The 20382-nt window shown below is 41.3% G+C and overlaps 1 protein-coding gene across 1 annotated transcript in view; it reads left to right on the top strand.

Annotated features, from left to right (window-relative positions):
• Positions 1-20382, top strand: part of ACSL3 (acyl-CoA synthetase long chain family member 3) — a 72951-nt gene that overhangs the window by 5984 nt on the left and 46585 nt on the right. The window contains exon 3 of the mRNA XM_089694302.1: positions 16696-16805. Coding sequence (XP_089550428.1) covers positions 16696-16805 — 110 coding nt within the window. The remainder of the gene's footprint in view (positions 1-16695; positions 16806-20382) is intronic.

The raw sequence follows: 20382 nt of genomic DNA, 5'->3' as shown, positions 1-20382 counted from the left end.
CAATGTGCACCACATTACATTCAGTGGAGCAGAGGGGCAACATGCAGGGTCTTTTAGACCTTGGATGTCTGAGAACCTGTCTTCAGAAATCATCATCATAGGGGACTTTGTTGACTTTATTGTAAAAAATTTAAGTTGCACCCAAGCACATACCATCCCTCCCAAAAACAATATTGAGACCCTTATATGCATGTACAAATGTAAAAGCACATGCTGGGACGCCTACGCATGAAACCGTCGATTACGATACACATGTCACAGATCAACGCGCACTCCAGGATGGAACCAATAACTCTAGCATCAGAACTCCTCCGTAACACTAAACTGATGACCTATAAGGAGCTTTAAAAGTGTCAACCTATAGAAAATATAAGGTACTGAAGTTCGTCGCCATTTCACGAGCGCACACAAATTTAAGGTTTTACAAGTTGGATATGTATTTACTCGCAACTTCATCTTTTATTTTTTACAATAAATAGGGTAATTTATTGCTTTTTTTTGTGCCCTAAAATTAACTTACTTGTATTTCTTACTAACATTTTGAGGTAAAATTATGCGACATAAAAAATTGGAACTACCACTATATTATTTTCTAGGGTCCCTGCTTTTCGGAAAATACAGGTGAAACTCGAAAAATTAGAATATTGTGCAAGAGACTCATTACACGCAAAGCAAGATAGTTCAAGCTGTGATTTGTCATAATTGTGATGATTATGGCTTACAGCTCATGAAAACCCCAAATCCACAATCTCAGAAAATTAGAATATTGTGAAAAGGTGCAATTTTCTAGGCTCAAAGTGTCCCACTCTAATCCGCTAATTAAGCCTTAAAACCTGGAAGGGGTTCCTGAGACTTTAAATGGTCTCAGTCTGGTTCAGTAGGAATCCCAATCATGGGAAAGACTACTGACCTGACAGTTGTGCAGAAAACCATCATTGACACCCTCCAAAAGGAGGGAAAGCCTCAAAAGGTAACTGCAAAAGAAGTTGGATGTTCCCAAAGTGCTGTATCAAAGCACATTAATAGAAAGTTATGTGGAAGGGAAACGTGTGGAACAAAAAGGTGCACAAGCAGCAGGGATGACTGCAGCCTGTAGAGGATTGTCAGGAAAATGCCATTCAAAAGTGTTGGGGACTTTCACAAGGAGTGGACTGAGGCTGGAGTCAATGCATCAAGAGCCACCACACATAGGCGGATCATGGACATGGGCTTCAAATGTCGTATTCCTCTTGTCAAGCCACTCCTGAACAACAAACAATGTCAGAAGCGTCTTACCTGGGCTAAAGAAAAACAGACCTGGTCTGTTGCTCAGTGGTCCAAAGTCCTCTTTTCTGATGAGAGCAACTTTTGCATCTCATTTGGAAACCAAGGACCCAGAGTATGGAGGAAGAATGGAGAGGCACACACTGCAAGATGCTTGAAGTCCAATGTGAAGTCTGTGTTGATTTGGGGAGCCATGTCATCTGCTGGTGTTGGTCCACTGTGCTTCATTAAGTCCAGGGTCAACGCAGCTGTCTACCAGGAGATTTTGGAGCACTTCATGCTTCCTCCCACAGACAAGCTTTATGGGGATGTTGACTTAATTTTCCAGCAGGACTTGGCACCTGCCCACACTGCCAAAAGCACCAAAACCTGGTTCAATTACTGTGCTTGATTGGCCAGCAAACTCGCTTGACCTGAACCCCATAGAGAATCTATGGGGCATTGCCAAGAGAAAGATGAGAGACATGAGACCGAACAATGCAGAAGAACTGAAGGCCGCTATTGAAGCATCCTGGTCTTCCATAACACCTCAGCAGTGCCACAGGCTGATGGCTTCCATGTCACGTATTGAGGCAGTAATTGCTGCAAAAGGGGCCCAAACCAAGTACTGAGTACATATGCATGCTTATACTTTTCAGAGGTCCGATATTGTTCTATGTACAATCCTTGTTTTATTGATTGCATGTAATATTCTAATTTTCTGAGATTGTGGATTTGGGGTTTTCATGAGCTGTAAGCCATAATCATCACAATTATGACAAATCACGGCTTGAACTATCTTGCTTTGCATGTAATGAGTCTATCTCGTATATTAGTTTCACCTTTTAAGTTGCATTACTGAAATAAATTAACTTTTGCACGATATTCTAATTTTTCAAGTTTCACCTGTATATCATGTTCAGGAGTTTTGTGTAATCTTCAGGCCTAAAATGATTTTTTTAAACGTGTGTAAAAAACCGCAAAAACGGCTCTGGCAGCGAAAGGGATAAAGTATAAGCCCGACACTCCCCTTCCCTGATGAGCAGCCACATTGTTGTTCATCACACTGCAAGGTCTCTCCCCTCCCTGCTAGTCCCCGAGTGCGGTGCTGGAGACAGGCAGGGAGGGGAGGAGGAGATAACCAGCGCAATGGTAAAAAAATTACACGTTTTAAGTCGCCATAAAGCCTCTCTTGTTTTTAACAGCCCCCCCAGACATTCCTAAAATTACCTCCTATTTAAAAACAATTGTGGTTTAAAAAAAAAAAAAAAAAAAATGTATTAGGGCAACTAGATTGTCATGAAGGAGACGTAGATTGGGGCTCTGATTTAGTCCCTGAACAAGTAGTTTTTTTCACAAATTTCCACACCCCTGAAATGTACATATGTGCATCTATTTAAATAGTTCTATATGAAACAGATTTTGCCCTTCTGGGTTGAGCAGGACAGAATCCCCCTGCCAGCTATGACTTTGCTGTTGTTTGGTAGCAGTAGTAGGATAAACCCACTAAGAGCTGATTCGCACAATGCGGATTGAAGCTCAGGTTTCACAGCTGACTGATACAGTACTTGGTCAGGTTTACATCAGGTGCAGGACAGGATTAGCTCAGGAACTTATCTTGTTCACACATATGCGGTTTAGGAACAGTTCCCATAGAAGTCAATAGCCTGTAATCTGAACCTGAAGCCACTGCTCAGAAATCGGACATGGCTTTTTAAAACTGCACTGAAGTGGCTGTGTAGCAGACATATGTGAACAGGCACCATAGGAAGCAATGGTATTTCACATGTCGTGCGGATTGGATGCGGTTCAAACCGCATATATGTGAACAGGCAATCTAGGCCAGTGACAGCTCTTCTTTGATACTAGGTTGTCATAAGAGTTTCTGGTGGTAGGTTGAAAAAAACTCATCCCAGATAATTGTAAAAATCAAGTAAAATAGAATCCTCATTATTTTCGGAGAAAACAATTTGAAGAAATGGCACTCTTTAATGAATGTCCACAATCTTACCTCTCCCTTTTCCAAATTATTAAAATAAGTCTTTTGCTTGCCTAGTTTTAAAGAAAAAAGGTCTGTGTCCTGTCAGCTTCCTCCCCCGTCCTTTTGAAGGTGGCTTTGTGACCAATTTTGTTGGACAGGGAGTAGCAGTTGGTGAGAAGTCCTGATAGCGGACCCCAGGGAAGGGTTTGTGTGCACAGGATTGTTTTCCTGCACTTTGGAAACATGCAGCTAATACAGGTCAGCAGTTTCTTTCTTTCTCCAGTAGAGTAGTGTACATAGGAGTTTAGGGGCTGCATTTTAACCTGTTTTTACATTCCTTTTTTTGGGTCACAGTATGTCCTTTTTGATGTGCATTTAAACTGCAGGTAAAGCAGGTCAAGAACACTGTTGTCGTCTTTTTCAAACACTGGCTCCCATGTAAACGCATGCGACATTGTATCAAATGAAAACAGCAGTGTTTGACAAGAACACCCGTCAACATGAGCCATAACAAAGTAAAATAAGTGGCATGTAGTTGGGGGGCTTTCCAGCTAATAATGCGAGGTATCCGCTCTTGATTCTATGCAGGTGTTCACTCTTGGACAAGTTCATTGTTGGCTAACATGGCTAACTACTAATGGTCTTTGGCAGCAATGTTTGAGTAAGAAGGATATTGCAGAAACGGGACAAACCATTTTGAACATGTCCAGCTGTTCTTTTCCTATGTCAGTGCTGTTCTGATCTTGGTAACTGTTCAGTTGTAGTAAGCTGTACACCCACAATGTTGGCAGCATAGTGCGTGTGCTATCACTCAGAACCGTGTTCTAGGATGAAGATTTTGTTCAGAACTTCAGACTCCATCCCTCTTGGTGATTGTGGAACAGCAGTGTGATGGGATGTATATCAGTACCACATTATCTAGTTACAGTGAGAACGCACCACATGATGTAATTTACTGCAGATCATACATAGTATAATGTGATCTGCTGAAACCATTCCACTTGTGTATGAGAATACTTATTACCAGTAAATACTAGTGCTATTGGGCAAGATTTTTGGCTTCAATTCCGGCTGCTGTTTATCATAATGATAATAGCAGTATAAAAAAACCCTGCTTTTAGAAACCACGCAATCTGGTGTTTTCCCTGCAGTCTTGATGTCAAATACATTAAGCAGAAATGGGATCTGATTTGTCACATGCAGTTTGTGTCCTTCGTTCTCTACCCACTCCCTGTTTTGTCCAATAGTCTATTTTTCCTACCTTCCACTGGATGTGTGCTTATAATACGTTACAGATATTAGAGAAACCTAGAACAGACCCATCTCCCCAGGCTGTATCATATAGCCTTTGACTCGTTCTATAACATAAATAAACGAAAGCCCTCTTCTCACCCCAGATCCAGCGTTCCCACCATATTGGAGAGTATTACAAGGGCTCAGCAGCAGGATGTGAGGGGGAGAGCTGCGTGTTCAGGGCATGAGGTCTTTGAGCCTTCCTTGAGTTCTTGAAACGTGCTCACTCTCACTCCTGGCCTTTTCCCTCAACACGGAAACTGCTGTGGCTGCATGGTACGCGGCTGACAAGTCTCAGTGTTGTCATCAACATTGGATCCTGATGACGTAGGTCTGTGTGTGTGGGTTTTTTTTTTTTTTTAAGTTTGGACTTTTTACATATTTTTTTCTTGCTTTCTAAATGCAAGGAAGATGCATCCACCTAGAAACACATGTATAATTCTCTGATTTATTAAAATGTTGTGTTTAATCTGTGCAGCCTGTCTTCAGCTCTTTCTTTTGTTTCCCCCGATCAATAATGGCGCACATACTTTTGTGCCTAATAACACGTGGATCTTAAGTGTACATTTTTTGGTTCATTAATATCCATCTATTTTGGCATGTTTTTTCATAGATGATGTAGCGGGATGGGTTACTTCTGTATTGCATGTTCTGCAGCTTGTGTTAATAAAACATGTAAATGCCAGTTCATAGTGCCTTATGCATCTGATAAAGAGAGTAAAAATCTCCCTATGCGGTTTGTAGTGCCATAAAAATAGCTGGTTCCAGTTTACTACCTATACAACTCCATCACTAACCGCTACACTATATTGCCAAAAGTATTGGAACACCCCTCCAAATCATTGGATTCAGGCGTTCCAATCACCTCAGTGGCCACAGGTGTATAAAATCGAGCACCTAGGCACGCAGACTGCTTCTGCAAACATTTTATGAAAGAATGGGTTGCTCTCAGGAGCTCAGTGAATTCAAGCGTGATACCGTGATAGGTTGCCACCTGTGCAATAAGTCCATCTGTGAAATTTCCTTGCTACTAAATATTCCATGGTCAACTGTTAGTGGTATTATAACACAGTGGAAGCAACTGGGAACAGCAACTCAGCCACGAATTTGTAGGCCACAAAAATGACAGAGCGGGCTCAGCGCATGCTGAAGCACACAGTGAGCAGAAGTCGCCAACTGTCTGCAGAGTCAATAGCTAAAGACCTCCAAATTCCGTGTGGCCTTCAGATTAGCACAACGGTGCATACAGAGCTTCATGGAATGGGTTTCCATGGCCGAGCAGCTGCATCCAAGCCTTACATCACCAAGTGCAATGCAAAGCATCATATGCTATGGTCTAAAGCAGTGTTTCTCAACCTTTATCAATCAAGGCACCCTTAAAAACTATTCTAATAGTTTTCTATAATGCAGCAACATCCACACATGTAGGACACCCAACATTAGGTGATTTATTCTTCCAGAGCAAACACACTTTTGGCAATACAGTGTATTAATTAAAATCTCTCACAATCAGAGTTGTAGGCAACAGAAATGTTGAATACCTCCTAGGTAGCTGCAGTGTTTTTTTTTTTTTTTTTTTTTTTTTTTTCCTATCTGCAAAACCGAATATCGGTGCATCACTAATTGAAAGAATTGTGTTTGTTTATATCTCTTTGATTAGTGCAAAAATGTTGACTCTTCCAAACATCTTGTGAGCTGGTTCCTGTGCTGCATGTTAGCATTGTTCCCAGCTCTATCTGTGGAATACAGAAGAGGGAGATGTTCTGCAGCCCTAACATTAGTTCTTGTCCAAGGGTGATTATGCCGCTTCTCTATAGATACAGTATGGTGAGTGAGCCTTGTTACCCTAGGGCAGTTGTTTCTGGCAGGATCACCAAGGTGAAAATAAAGGAAAATTCATAAAAAATGGAAAACAAGTTCAGCAACCACATATAATTTAAATTACAATATAGTTTTGTTTTTTGAGTTTATATGCACTTTTTGGGTACAGGTTTACTATAAAATGCAGCCCCACAATACCGCTGAATTGTAACAGCTGTAATTAAGGGGCAGTAGGTTTCATCCAGTTTGCAAACTGTCCGCATCAGAGATGGACTTGTGATATTTGCTTTCTGGAGTGCAATAAAGCTGGGTCTGTTAGTGAAGTTTCTATTTCTGAGTTTTAAAGTGCATATCACAGCTGTGGTTTACAATGATGTGGATTTTGCACATTTTCCTTTTTGAGCCGGATTAAAATTTTGGTGGAACAAGGGTTTTCCTATGTTGTGTCCCAATGTCAATAAGTTGGTCGTACACTGTAATTCTGTTGTTCAGCATTAAGGCCCATTCACACTAGCCCACAGCCCAAAACATTGCTGTCTGCACACTAAACCAGTATGCAAGCATCAGCATTTTGGGCTGTTGAGTTGCTCGGCAGGTGGAGGTATGATACATGTTTTATTGCATCACACAGCACCCCCACTTTTTTTGTGAACTTTTGAAGTGCACAAACAAACACCTCATTCATGTCACTGCACAGCAGTGTGGTGATATGCAGGACCATTTAAAGCTCTGCAATATTATGCAAACATGTTCCATAGTATCACAGAGCTCTGAAATGCAGAGAAACACTCTATTCTGGTGTGAGCATGACATGCAGAAAACTATTGTTTCTGAGACATTTCCCACATAGTAATTGCAGTTATACATACCCATTCAAACCCCCCCCCCCCCCATTTTGGTAAATATGCTGAGCAGTAAATGCCTCGGTTGCTAATGATCAGCCCAAAACAGGTGACCACTCTATGGTGGGACCTCCCAGGTGGGTTCACACTAGGATCTGAACACACCTGATCTCATCCCTATTCAGTATGACTGAAATCTCCCTTGCTGAATATTCAGAAGGAATAATCTCCCCTGCTGGTCCCTGTGGCTGTCAGAATATTTGAATAGTGGCTGCATCTAACTGGATGCTACTGCTATTCGGCCAACAGTTCTCTGCCTGGCTCCTTCAGTTTTCCAAATTGAAGGATGTCGGGTGAGTGCATGCCAACAGGGCTACCCACAGCTTGAATTTCAACGGATTAATTTGGAAGCGGACAAAATTCACTAAATTGCTTTTGCATGGACCTTCTATTTACTATGATTGGCTTATCAGTGTTACTAAAGCACTAACGGTTTGTGGGAATAGCACTTTATTTATATAATGAAGTTCCATGAATATGTACCCTTGAAGTTCCATGAATATACAACCTTGTCTGAACTCAACCGATAAACAGACTTACTCTTCGACATTGACATCTCAGGCTGGATCTTGTTTACAGCGTACGTGCAGAGTACTATTTTGTCTTGTTCTACTCACTGTGATTATAACAGGTGGACAGATAAAGAAGAATGTTCTTTCCTCCTAAGGGATCCTGGCTGCTTCAGTCAACGTTACTTGTACATCTGAGATACAACTTCCATAGCAGGAAGGCGTTGCTTATAAAGCCACTTGTGAATGCCTCTAAACTCTTAGAAATCATAATCTGCACCTTGGCTGAGAGGCTAGGCCTGAGCACAGCCCTCTGTTCCAGCTGCATTCTCTCGTTCTCTCAGCCTCATGACGTCCGTATAGAACTTTGGCAAGTCCACAGGATTCTCATATGATTTAACCTTACCAGACTTGGAAAAGCCACAGCATTTGTATAATCAGAATTTAAGCTTCATCGCACTTGTTTGGCTTTGGAAACAGGATTTTTTTAAGGCTATGTTATCACCCCATTCTCTTTTTGGCTTCTGTCATTGTCCTACTTTTGGAATTGCTTTTTTGACAATTTTCACTGTTTTAGCTCTAAATTTATCACTGGCCATCACTAAGGCTTGCAATACATCATGTATGTTTTTCACGTAAAGCAGACCTTCATTTCCCCTTTTTTAGAGAATGATTACTTGTAGACCTCCTCACCCCATGGTGATCATAGTGGACCATGGCTACATAATTTGTGGTGAAAAGACCACTTGCAGCCCTAATGGGAAGTCTCTGTGTTTGGGTGTAAATTCAGGAGCATAATACAAAAATACCGGTGTTTTTTGTATTCTCTTCTCCTCCTATTGTGGAGTCTCTGGCACCCCTACTATTTAGAACTTTGCTGGTTGCTATGAATGATCTATTTAAACATGGAGCCTCAATACCAACCTGAAATGATTGTTGGTATCTGCTTAACCACATGGTAACTATAAATCTCAGTTGAAGTTACAGAAATAGAATTTCAGTCAGATACAGTAGACCTTGTACCGACAGCCACTATTTATAGTCTTACCTCCATTTCCACAGTGTCCCTAAATATGAATGTATGATCTAGTAGACTCCAGTTGGACACTCAGACGGATGTGTGTGTTCTGAGTCAGCCTTGTGATGAACATCACTGTCTCCAGCTTACAATATGGCTTTCCTGCTGGCTTCTCCGCTATCCATAAGAAACAAGTAAAATGCTTTGTTGACATGTTAGATGAGTCTGACAGGCTCTGTTGAAGACCATGCACTCCATAGTTGGCACAAACCTGGTCAGACAGTGCGTCATATGTTGAGTCAGCCCTGTGATGAGCAGCACCTACACTGTCTGCCAGTGTGACTACTGCCAGAGCTTCACTTCTTTATTAGAAATAAATGCTAAATGCTTGGATGAGGTGAACAGTCATGTCTGAGAACCTTGTGACATAGAGATACCTGAATGTGGTTAGAATGTGTATGCACTTCCAAATGCCCTTGTTACTTTATAGGAATCTTTTCGAGAATGGGAAGCCTTCCCAAATAGATGATGACCTATGTATTGCTAAAAGACTCCAATACTACTTTCCAGGCTGTAAAGGGTGTACAACATACACAATGCACATTAACTTCAGCATAGACCCAGGCTTTCCCTGTTCTTAATTGTTTATGTAACTGGGGTCACAGGAGTGAGCTAAGACAGCTTGTGGGAACCATCTAGCCACTTGCTGGTTTAGCGCGAAATCCCAGCGGTTCACAAAGCAGAAGCAGGAAGAAAAGCTATGGCCATATGTTTGCCTTGGGTTCTCATCTCAGTATGACTGCTGTAATGGACATGGAAATAAATAAAACTGAAGTGAGTGTGCATGGCCTGTGTGATCCAATAACCTCAGTTATTGTGTTTTTAGGAGCTTCAGCTGACTCCATACAGCAATAACAAGAATAGAGAACATTGTACCTTAGGGATATTATGTATGATACAGTCCAAGGCTCCGACAGGAACAGAAAATTGGCATGACAAGTTCACTTAGGAATATGAAATATTGGGTTTACATATTGTTTGATATGTGCCTGCTTTACCCATATATGAGTATTAAAGTATTCTCTTTGTATTGCCTATGTGTGAAATACCTGGTGTCCTGCTAGTCCTTATTAAAAACTGAGCCATATGGCTAGCTTCCAACGCAGGCAGAAAACTGATCCAGTGACCAGTCTTGTGCTGAAATGGATCCCCTGCACCCCCCCCCCCCCTAGTGATCACTTTAAATAAGTAAATAAATACCCCCCCCCCCCCCTTTCTGTGTTGTTTTTTTTTTTTTTTTTTTTATAAGTGTGCCCATATGTTTTTTGTCTTTCACTTTGATTTTAAACTGGGTTCACATATACTTTAAGAGTTGTGATACTCTGGGGAAAGTATGGGTAACTGGAGCACAGAATAAATGGTACATGTGCCATTTTTTTGCTGATGCTGTAGCCTTTGCTAGAGAATTAAACATGCCATCTGGTTGATAAAGGTAACACTGTTGCTTTTTTGCATCTCATGAAATTTCCGAAACCAGTGGAATCAATTGGCTTCATTATGTCAAGTTTCCAGGTCAGATTATAGTGTGAAAGGAAGCTGATATGGGTAGCACAGACTGACCTTTTTATTTATGTAAATCAAAGTATTTTGATAAAAATATATTAGTGAGCTTGAAAAAAAATTATAAGCCCAGTGGTAGAAGGCATTTTATATTGGGCCAGTAATTTACTAAGAATTGTCAGGCTCAAGTAGGTTTAGAAGCATTTTGCTGACTCCTTTATATTGTAAAAATTACAACTGCCTTTTGGTAGAAAGGACACCGGTTTTAGGTTTAGTTTGTGATTCTAAAGTGCCAACTGGCTCAAACTGTAAAAGAAAAATAATAGACATGTTCGTTTATTTCTGAAATGTTACATTCTGATTTTACGCCCTGGTCCACTCCTGTTCTGATTGTGTAATGCTTTGTTATGCTACTTTAAGTAATATTGGCTTGTGTAAATTTGTTGGTGTGTGTTGTGCGTTGTTTTTTTTTTTTTTTTTTTACCCCATCTTTTTAAACCTAATCTTTGAAAATTGTATAAAAATATAGTGAACAAAAAAAAAGTGGTGAATTCTAATCTAAGTGAAGCCTGTCTGAAAAGGAGATGTGCGTTTTGGACAGACTCCCTGCCCCACTAGAGTAAAGTAGCTTTCTTGATAGCGTGGTACAAATTTCAGCAGCAATGTAATCTGTTTTGTACATTCTCTATTACTTAGAGCATAATCCATAATGGATCTGGAATGGAAGTAATTTCCCTGTGTTAACGGCTTTGAATTAACTGGATATACCAATGTTTATATAGGCTAGGCCTTTTGGCTAAGTCTAGAGCAATTTTTTTTTTTTTTTTTTTTTTTTGCTACGGGCCTCATATTTATTTCTTTCTTCACTGTTTGCCACCTTTCACTTATGTGTGTGTGGTTTTTTTTTGGGGGGTTTTTTTTTTCCCCTTACTGGATGGAGGGTGAGGGTCCTCGGGCCTGCCCTGACATTTATGGGGAGGATGTGTGGCCTTCAGGTTCCTTCCTCCCCTGATCTTGGGGGGGGGGGGTGCTGTCTTTGGTAGAGCCCCTTGACCTAGTACTTGGTGGCTGACTTCGGCTAGCAACAAGGAAAGGGGGTGCGCCAGGCCTTTTGGCTAGGTGGATCATGCTGGAGACCCTTTGTCCCCTGTCAGGAGCCTTGTGCCCTGGGGGATCAAGGTAGAGGTCCTACCCCTTTTGGGGGGTGGACAAAAGTGCACCCTTAATTGCACTTTTTTTTGTGTTGGTGTTTCGCACTTGCACTTTTTTTTTTTTTTTTTTTTTCTTTTTCACTTACGGGTTGTTTGTTTTTTCGCACTTCCGCAGACTTTTAGAGAAAAAAAAAACCTATATGGCTGGGAAAATTTAGTCTAGAAGCAAAATGCCCACACACAAAGATGTCTTACTTTCTCTTAAAGCTGAATTCCAGGCACCTATAAAATCAGTAAAAAAAACAAACAAACTAGAGGCCAATCAGGTACATACGTTGGCAGGATGACCTAATCAGTCTATTTCTGCTTCTTCCCTGTCCAATCTGAGAATGGGGATTAAGAGGTGACCTAGCTGTATTTCTGAACTGCAGCAGGGGAAAGACAGGTGATGAGCATGGCTGCGAGGTCTGGAAGTGCTTGCACCTTTTTAAAAATGCAGACGCAGGGAAATATGGTGCATTTACACCATGTGAACATGCTGCAGGTTGAGTTGCATGGGAGTGGCTTTAGGAATGAATGGCAGCCCTGCGTCTCTACAAAGCCGCAGGACTTGGCTGTGTGTGGTTGCAGGTGCAGGAACTGTGATGCCACAACCACCCACTCAAGCGTAAATCTAGCCTTAAAAGATGGCATGTTCTCCAAAGTTGAAAGGCTTAATACTTTCTGATGCAACATGGAAGCGCAAAGCTTAAAAATACCAGCCTATGACACAGGATCTAATGAATAGCTTGTGTCCTGTACTGTACTCCGAGATATGGAAATTACATGCAACTCAATATTTCTTATTTATTCAATAGATTTAAAGACTCCGTCTGTCTGTCCATCCATTGCTGCAAGTCTTCCCTGTCCTGGCCATGCCTGTGCTTTGGTGCCCCATAGACTTCTGTGGGGTTGTGTACCAGGCCAGGGAAGATGGGAGACCATTCAATAGAAGTCTATGGGGCTATAATGTGCAGCAAAGCCAGGAAAATGAAGATGTGTGGTGCAGGATGTGAACAAACAATGTAACTGTAGCTCTTGTATTGAGGTTTCAGGGAATCGAGGGCTGTTGGGGTTGTCACAATAAAAACAAAAACATATTTGCGTGTCCCTGCAAAGAAGGTTTGTTTTTTTTTTTTTATATATATGTATACACATGTTTTGCCTTTTCATTTCTGTTTTAAACTGAATGGGATGCTTTACAAGGTGAGGGTTTACAATCACTCTAATTATTACTTGAAAAGTAGGCATAACCATTAATTGGGTTGCATTTAGTGATTTCCAATGTTTCTTGAACCATCTCCTTTTTATTTTTTTATTCTATAGAATCTGAAGTTTGATGCGTCATTATATGTGTTCTCTATTCTAATCTATAATTTGAACATATTATTATGATCAAATACCTGGGTGAATGCCACACATCAGAGTATCTACAGACTAAAAGGAGATTTTAAAAGCCTATTAAGAAAAAGTAAACTAAGTGCAGCTAATATGACTCCAACATGTGAAACAATCGTCAGGCCTATACCTCTTAAGAGAACATTCTGTAGCCTTGATTGGTTTACCTTTTCCTGGTCTTGATTGAGACGTCGTTTGGTCCTCTAGAAATGGACTATGAGGCCTTTTGGATTCCCTATTCTCCCACACTGGTTTCAGCTCCCAGCTAGGAGTGCAGCTGCTGTCCTCTTGTGTCTTCCTCTCTGCGGGGGAGAAGGAACACTTTCAGAACAGATCTGCATTCAGCTGACAAAAGTGTGCATACAAAGTCCTTTGGATTCTCCTCCATGCATGCAAATTCAAGCAGCTGGTCCACATTAGTTCAAATATGTTCCAGCACAGTGTTCAGACCGTGGCCTGATGCCCCATTCCCAAGGTTTTACAAGACAGGGTTAAAATAGAACACTTTTAATTGTACATGAAGGTTTTCAGTATCTGTAATTCTCTGAAAATGAACAATTGCAGTGGGTCTGTCTTTTATATGCCTAACAAGGCAAGTAATTCAGTAGTGAGTATTTGGAGTTTTAGCTGTTAAAGAAAATGTCTTTTGAACTTTAAACTTTTAGTCCTAAAGCAGCTGCTGCAGATTCTATCAGCTTCTGTCTACAAGTGCTCCAGATTCTGTTTTCTCCACTATTTCATAGATCTCCACTAGATTCCATCTACCTAGGAGTACATATGTCTAGAACAGGGGTCTTCAAACTTTTTAAACAGGGGGCCAGTTCACTGTCCCTCAGACCGTTGGAGGGCCGGACTTTAGTTTAAAAAAAAAAAAAAACTATGAATAAATGCGGACACAGTACAGGAGATGACCAGAGACTGCAGACATACAACGGTGGCGGGAATACTGGGCCGGCCGCTCCATAAGATGCACAGACATTTCCCCCCCAAGTGTGTCTTATGGAGCGAAATATACGGTAAATGCAGGACACCTTGTTGGGTCAGATCTGTGTACAATGTAAAGAGAGGGGGGGGGAGAGAGGAAGGGGGGAGAGAGGGGGAGGGGAGAGGCAGAGGGGGAGGGAGAGAAGAGAGGGGGGGAGGGAGAGAAGAGAGAGGGGGGGGAGGGAGAGAAGAGAGGGGGGGGGAGGGAGAGAAGAGAGGGGGGGGGGAGGGAGAGAGAGAGGGGGGGGGAGGGGAGAGAGAGGGGGGGGAGGGAGAAGAGAGGGGGGGGAGGGAGAAGAGAGGGGGGGGAGGGAGAGAAGAGAGAGGGGGGGAGGGAGAGAAGAGAGAGGGGGGGGGAGGGAGAGAAGAGAGAGGGGGGGGGAGGGAGAGAAGAGAGAGGGGGGGGGAGGGAGAGAAGAGAGAGGGGGGGGGAGGGAGAGAAGAGAGAGGGGGGGGGAGGGAGAGAAGAGAGAGGGGGGGGGAGGGAGAGAAGAGAGAGGGGGGGGGAGAAGAGAGAGGGGGGGGGGGGAGAAGAGAGAGGGGGGGGGGGGGAGAAAAGAGAGAGGGGGGGGAGAGAGGGAGGAGATCGATCATCTATTGCACTTATCTAGGGTCCGTGGCCGTGATACCCGACATGCAGCGATGGAGTCTCCTCTCTTGCTCCCCCTCTTCATGGTCAGCTCCGCCCTCCGGCCGTGATGGATGCATGCACTGATCAGAATATATGGCCGGCTGGCTGCAGAGAGGCCAGGTGAGTGGTGCGGGTTCATAAGCCGAGCCCACCTTCCCCCGTTCTAGAATTGCTGATCCCGCCCTCCCGCCTGAGCCCTGCCGAGCTCTCCCGACCGCGGCAGATACGCCCCTGCCCTCGGCGGGCTGCAGTTTGAAGACCCCTGGTCTAGAACATCCAAACGCCACCCTGTAAATTTTTTTTTTTATTTTTTTTAAATGTTCATTAAATTTCGTATTAGAATATCTGCACTTAAACGATTAATTGTATCACACGCTGACAACAACCACCGGGACATGCACTTTCTTTTGCAGGCTGATAATGCAAATGATCTTGCACTTGGCACCACCATTGTTAACCTGCTGTGTACATTCTTTTAGTTTACAGGACCTATACTAATTTTGACACTGATCTCCAGGTTTCTTTTAATGGCTTCTTTTAGACCAAGCTGATCTACAGTAGACTAAGTATTTCCTTCACTAACCTTTGCTGTGGCTGAGAGAACGGTCTAAACTATGTATCCTCCAGCTGCACAGTATACAGCACTGGGTTCTGGCAGTGGGATGACATCTTCGCATCCTGCTCTTGGAGAATATAGAGTCAGGCTGAGCACTGCTGTGCCACTCAGAGGAAGCAATGTATTTTATGAATGAATACAAAGCTTCCTCTGGCTCATGATGTCATCAGCTATCCTCTCCACCTCAGCCAATCTGAGGAAGCTTTGTAGTCATTCATAGAATACAAAGTTTCCTGGGAATAGTTTAGCAGCACCTGGCCTAACTTTGATTTTGTTCCAGGAATGGGATGGGAAGCGCTTCTGCTGCCGAAACACAGCGCTGTATACTGTAGATAGCCGAGTCTACACAGCCACCACATCTTTTTGAAGTAAATCGTTTGGTTGGACCAGCTTTAAGTTAGTTAAATGAAACCTGGAGATCAGCTTTAAGCTTCCAGAGCTAGCACCTTTAAAGATTAAATAATTTTTTTAAACCATGTTTAAGTCAATCAGAAAACAAAGAAATGCATGTATAAAAGAATGCTATCAGATGTGAACATGGACCATCTAGATCTGCTTCAAAAGCTGTCAAGGGTCTCGTTCAGCTATTTCACTTTTTTAAGTTAGTAAATTTGTTATGTTCTCCCTGAATCTAGATTACCAGAGTATCTGGAATCTGAATATTTGAACTATAGAGTGAAATGGAAACACCCAGCTGGAAAATAATTACATGGTATAGGTTGGCCCTCCTGTCCTCATGGACCCTGTTGCAGCTGCACCCTCTGCAGCCCCTGTAGTAACATACTAGACCAGCAATGGGCAAACTACGGCCCGGCGGACCTTTTAATCTGGCCCGCAGAGCGTGATACTGTCAGGATGGCTGTCAGGATGTGTGTAGGCGGGGCAGCGTGACGAACATGAGGGGAGCTAGGCTCCTCTCACAGTCCGCCCTGATGACCGGAACGGCGCGGGAACACGGCGAGAGGAACGCGTGGAGCAAAGGTAAGTAAATTGACACAGGGGGGACTTGGGGACTTAATATGGGGAATGAATTACTATAGGGGGAATGAATTACTATATGGGGTATGAATTACTATATGGGGGATGAATTACTATAGGGGGAATGAATTACTATATGGGGTATGAATTACTATATGGGGGATGAATTACTATGCTTACTATGGGGGAATATTACTATACTTACTATGGATGACACATACACATCATTCATCTACTCTTGGTCCGGCCCCCGGGTCCAATATATGAACCCATTGCGGCCCTCAAGTCAAAAAGTTTGCCCACCCCTGTACTAGACTAAGTGCTGCTTTTATGACACAGTGAAGTTAACTCCGATCCAATACTCATAATAATTCTGATTTTGTTATCTTTATTGTCGCATTGTGCACAATTCATTTCTGTTTTATGAAAATGGATACATTTGCTCTGCTTATAAATCAAAGTATGTGATTGACTAAAGTATTCAGCATGTGTTTTTCATGTCCGCAAAAGTTATTTTTTCCTTACTGTTTCTTTTTTTTTCTTTTTTGTTTTCTTTTTTTGCCTTTTTGTAGTTGTCACATTATATGCAACATTGGGTGGTCCTGCTATTGCCCATGGGCTTGCAGAAACTGAAGTAACCCACATAATTACCAGTAAGGAGCTCCTCCAATCAAAATTAAAGGTAATGTTCATGCAGTCAATATGTACGCTGACCATTAATGTATTTTGCCAGCAGTTTGTAGGATGTGCCCGCACATATCTTTAGTTGTCTTCTGGAGTGCCTAAAGAACCCCAACATTCAGGGAGTTCTGTTGTGCAAAAAACAACTTCAGCTCAAGGATCAGTGCTTTGACTTGGGGAAAACCAGCAGCACATTTTTGTTTTAAAGCAGAACCAAAGGCTTTTTCTTTATTTTTTTTTTTTTTAACAGAGTGAGCAGGGAGGCTGTTTTCAAAGAAGAAACATGCCATGTCTCTTCAATTAAAATACACCTACTTGTCTACTCAGCCCTCTACAGCATGTAAACTGAGCTACATATGTGAAGCTAGGCTTACATCACCAACATGGCCGTGTATATCTGGATGACTGACTGACTCCAATGCATGTGCAGGAGTTATCTTGTCTATTTGAGAAGATGGTGGCAGGGCTATATGAAGGTGCAATGGGGTGTTCCCAGCAAAGCATTTGCCAGTGTCCCAGTCATCTCCAGTTATCATGGTCTTTGACTTTCTGTCTGTAAAGTACTCCTAAGATGTGGCATTTACTGGTAAGTTACTATTCTTGTTAACTGTGTGTCCACATTGGTGAGATTTTACTTTCACCTCCTGTTCTGGTGACACGTTAGAAAGCTGGGGACAAGTGGGACAACAAAAATGAAGACAAAGGATCTAACCATTCCTTTGTCTGAAGTAACATTAGTCTTTTCTGAAAGTATGATTGTTGGCTTTTTGTGTTTCTCCTTGGAACTACAGTGGATATAAAATCTACACACCCCTGTTAAAATGTCAGGTTTCTGTGATGTAAAACAATGAGAAAACGACAAAGCCTTTCAGAACTTTCCACCTTTTTAATGTGACCTATAAACTGTACAACTCAATTGAAAAACAAACTGAAATCTTTTAGAGGTATTAATTTAAGGGTGTGCATACTTATGCAACCATATTATTTTAGTTTTTTAGTTTTACTTTCCTCCACCTAAAAGATTTCAGTTTGTTGTTCAACTGAGTTGTACAGTTTATAGGTCACATTAAAGGTGGAAAAAGTTTTGAAATGATTTCTTTGTCTCATTTTTTTACATCACGGAAACCTGACATTTTAACAGGGGTGTGTAGACTTTTTATATCCACTGTAGATTTCTCTTGTTTACTTTTTTGCTAAATATTGAAACACATGAAAGGGAATTCTTGATCACCATAGGCAGCACAGACTTCATTTATTTCAGACACTTGATAAAGGAGATTCTTTGGCGTCTGTTCGACTTTGAAGTGGTAATACAGAACAAATATTATACTTTTTTACTGGTATGGCGAAAGCTAGCTTTTGTTAGTCTTGCCATGTTTTAGACTTGTTTGTGAATCCACCGGTTAAATCCTGCTGAGTGCTCACTCAGTACAGCTATGTTTTATTTAATGTAAACAGCCCTATCTGTACCTTGAGTGTTCTGACCTGAAGGTGCTATTTTGTTTCGTATATTAATGTTCTTGTAAGCTAAATGCTTCCAAACTTTTAACAGCCCATATATACAAATTCTGTTTTATACTAATTGTACTTGCTCTATATCTAAACAGTCTCAGCACAGCCTTCAGTCTGTGGTCTTTATGTATATTTTGGTGTCCTACCAGTGCAAGATATATCTGTTTAGAAGAAATGCTGTGATTTTTTAAAGAGAACTGGTCACCTTTTGGGTAGCTGTGATCGGAATCTATGTTCTTAAATTGTTATGTTAGTACAGCCATACCCAGGGGTGGACTGATCATTTGAGCACTCGGGCACTGCCCGAGGGCCTGGGGTCAGTAGGGGGCCCCATGAAATGCACCTGGTACCTTTTTTTTTTTTTTTTTTTTTTTTAATAGGCTTTTTTGAGTGTGGGCAAGGACACAGGGGCCCCATGATCCCCTATTGCCCGGGGGCCCCATGAGTTGTCAGACCGCCCCTGGCCATACCTATCTGAGCGTACTTGATTTTTGATTATTTACGTGCGTTTTCATCCTGTCAAACAAAAATTATTAAGCTCAATGTAAGGCTGGAAGGACTGCATAAAAGCTTCTCCTTTTTTTGCATGAATACACCAATAAGGCAGCACAAATACCTGTTCTTCCTATAACCAAAGACAAAACTCTTCTTTTCATTTTGTATAGATTGGAGATGGATTAGACCACCTGTCAGGTCCATCGGTGTCTGTGCCCCCACAAGGGAGATTTACCCTCTCGATTTGTCATGTTTACTGTTATCATTGAAAGTGAATGTAATGAAAATGAGGAATAGAGGGGAAATCTTTCAATAGAGACACTAGTTTTGGTAACAACCAGGGATTTCCTTATGAGGGATTTACTTTCATTTCCTGTTTTGTCTATGGGTCAGAAAGTGAAGAAAAATCTCCCCAATGAGACACAGACGGCAAGAATAAAACTGGCTGGAATTTTAACCCTCCCTTTTGTCTATCCTAAATGAATCAAAGTTTTTCCTTTTTGGTTCTACTGTAACCACTTGCCCTTTAGAGGATTTACCCCCCCCCCCCCCTTCCTGACCAGGCCATTTTTTGCTATATGGCGTTGTGTTTCTTTAACTGACAATTGTGCAGTCATGCAACACTGCACCCAAACTAAATTTACGTCCTTTTTTTCCCCCCCACAAATAGAGCTTTCTTTCGGTGGTATTTTTGAGAAAAAAACAATTTTTGACATTTTGCAATTAAACATGTCCAGTAAAAAAATCATCAAATTTAGGCCAAAATGTATTCTGCTACATATCTTTGCTAAAGGAAAAAAATCCCAATATGTGTAAATCAATTGGTTTACATGAACGTTCTACAAATGGTGGTGTATATAAACTTGAATTTTATTTTTTTTTCTTACTAGTAATGGTAGATCAGCGACTTATAGTGGGGTTGCAGCAGGCATTCTGACACTGGGGGACAAAGATTATAGTATTAGGGTGTCGCGCTCTAATATTGTATAAACCTGATTATTATATATAAATAATAAGATTAATAAACCTGGTGATTAAATTCTTCATGATCATTATTAGACATGTGCATAAAATATCAAAACGTGGTAACCAGTGAATAATCATTCAATTCTGAATACTGTGAAATAAAAATCCAAAAAAAATATATAAAATGTCCAATAAATATAAGCCAAAATAAACAGAGAAAATACTGTGGAAAACAAAAAATGTTATTAAAGTCTCCAATTGATGTGAAAAAAAAATGAATCCAAATAATAGTGAAAAAAATGATAAAATGTTATTGGAAATGTGTGGAAAATCCTGTGAATATTCCAAAATGTAATATACGGTACTCTCCTTCTAAGCAGCCTAAAGACGTCTATATAATCAACAGCTGATTGCATTAAAGAGGATCACCTTGCAGCATATATCCATCTTTAGGCTGATTAGAAGGAGAGTATATTGCCTTTTGGAATATTCACAGGATTTTCCACATATTTCCAATAACATTTTATCATTTTTTTTTTTCACTATTTGGATAAATTTTTTTTCACATCAATTGGAGACTTTTTTAATAACATTTTTTGTTTTCC

This window comes from Staurois parvus, unplaced genomic scaffold (assembly GCF_062004578.1).
Source record: "Staurois parvus isolate SC_StPar_1 unplaced genomic scaffold, SC_StPar_1.0 ptg000658l, whole genome shotgun sequence".
Classification (NCBI taxonomy): Eukaryota; Metazoa; Chordata; class Amphibia; order Anura; family Ranidae; genus Staurois; species Staurois parvus.
This window is presented reverse-complemented; position numbering and strand designations above follow the sequence as displayed.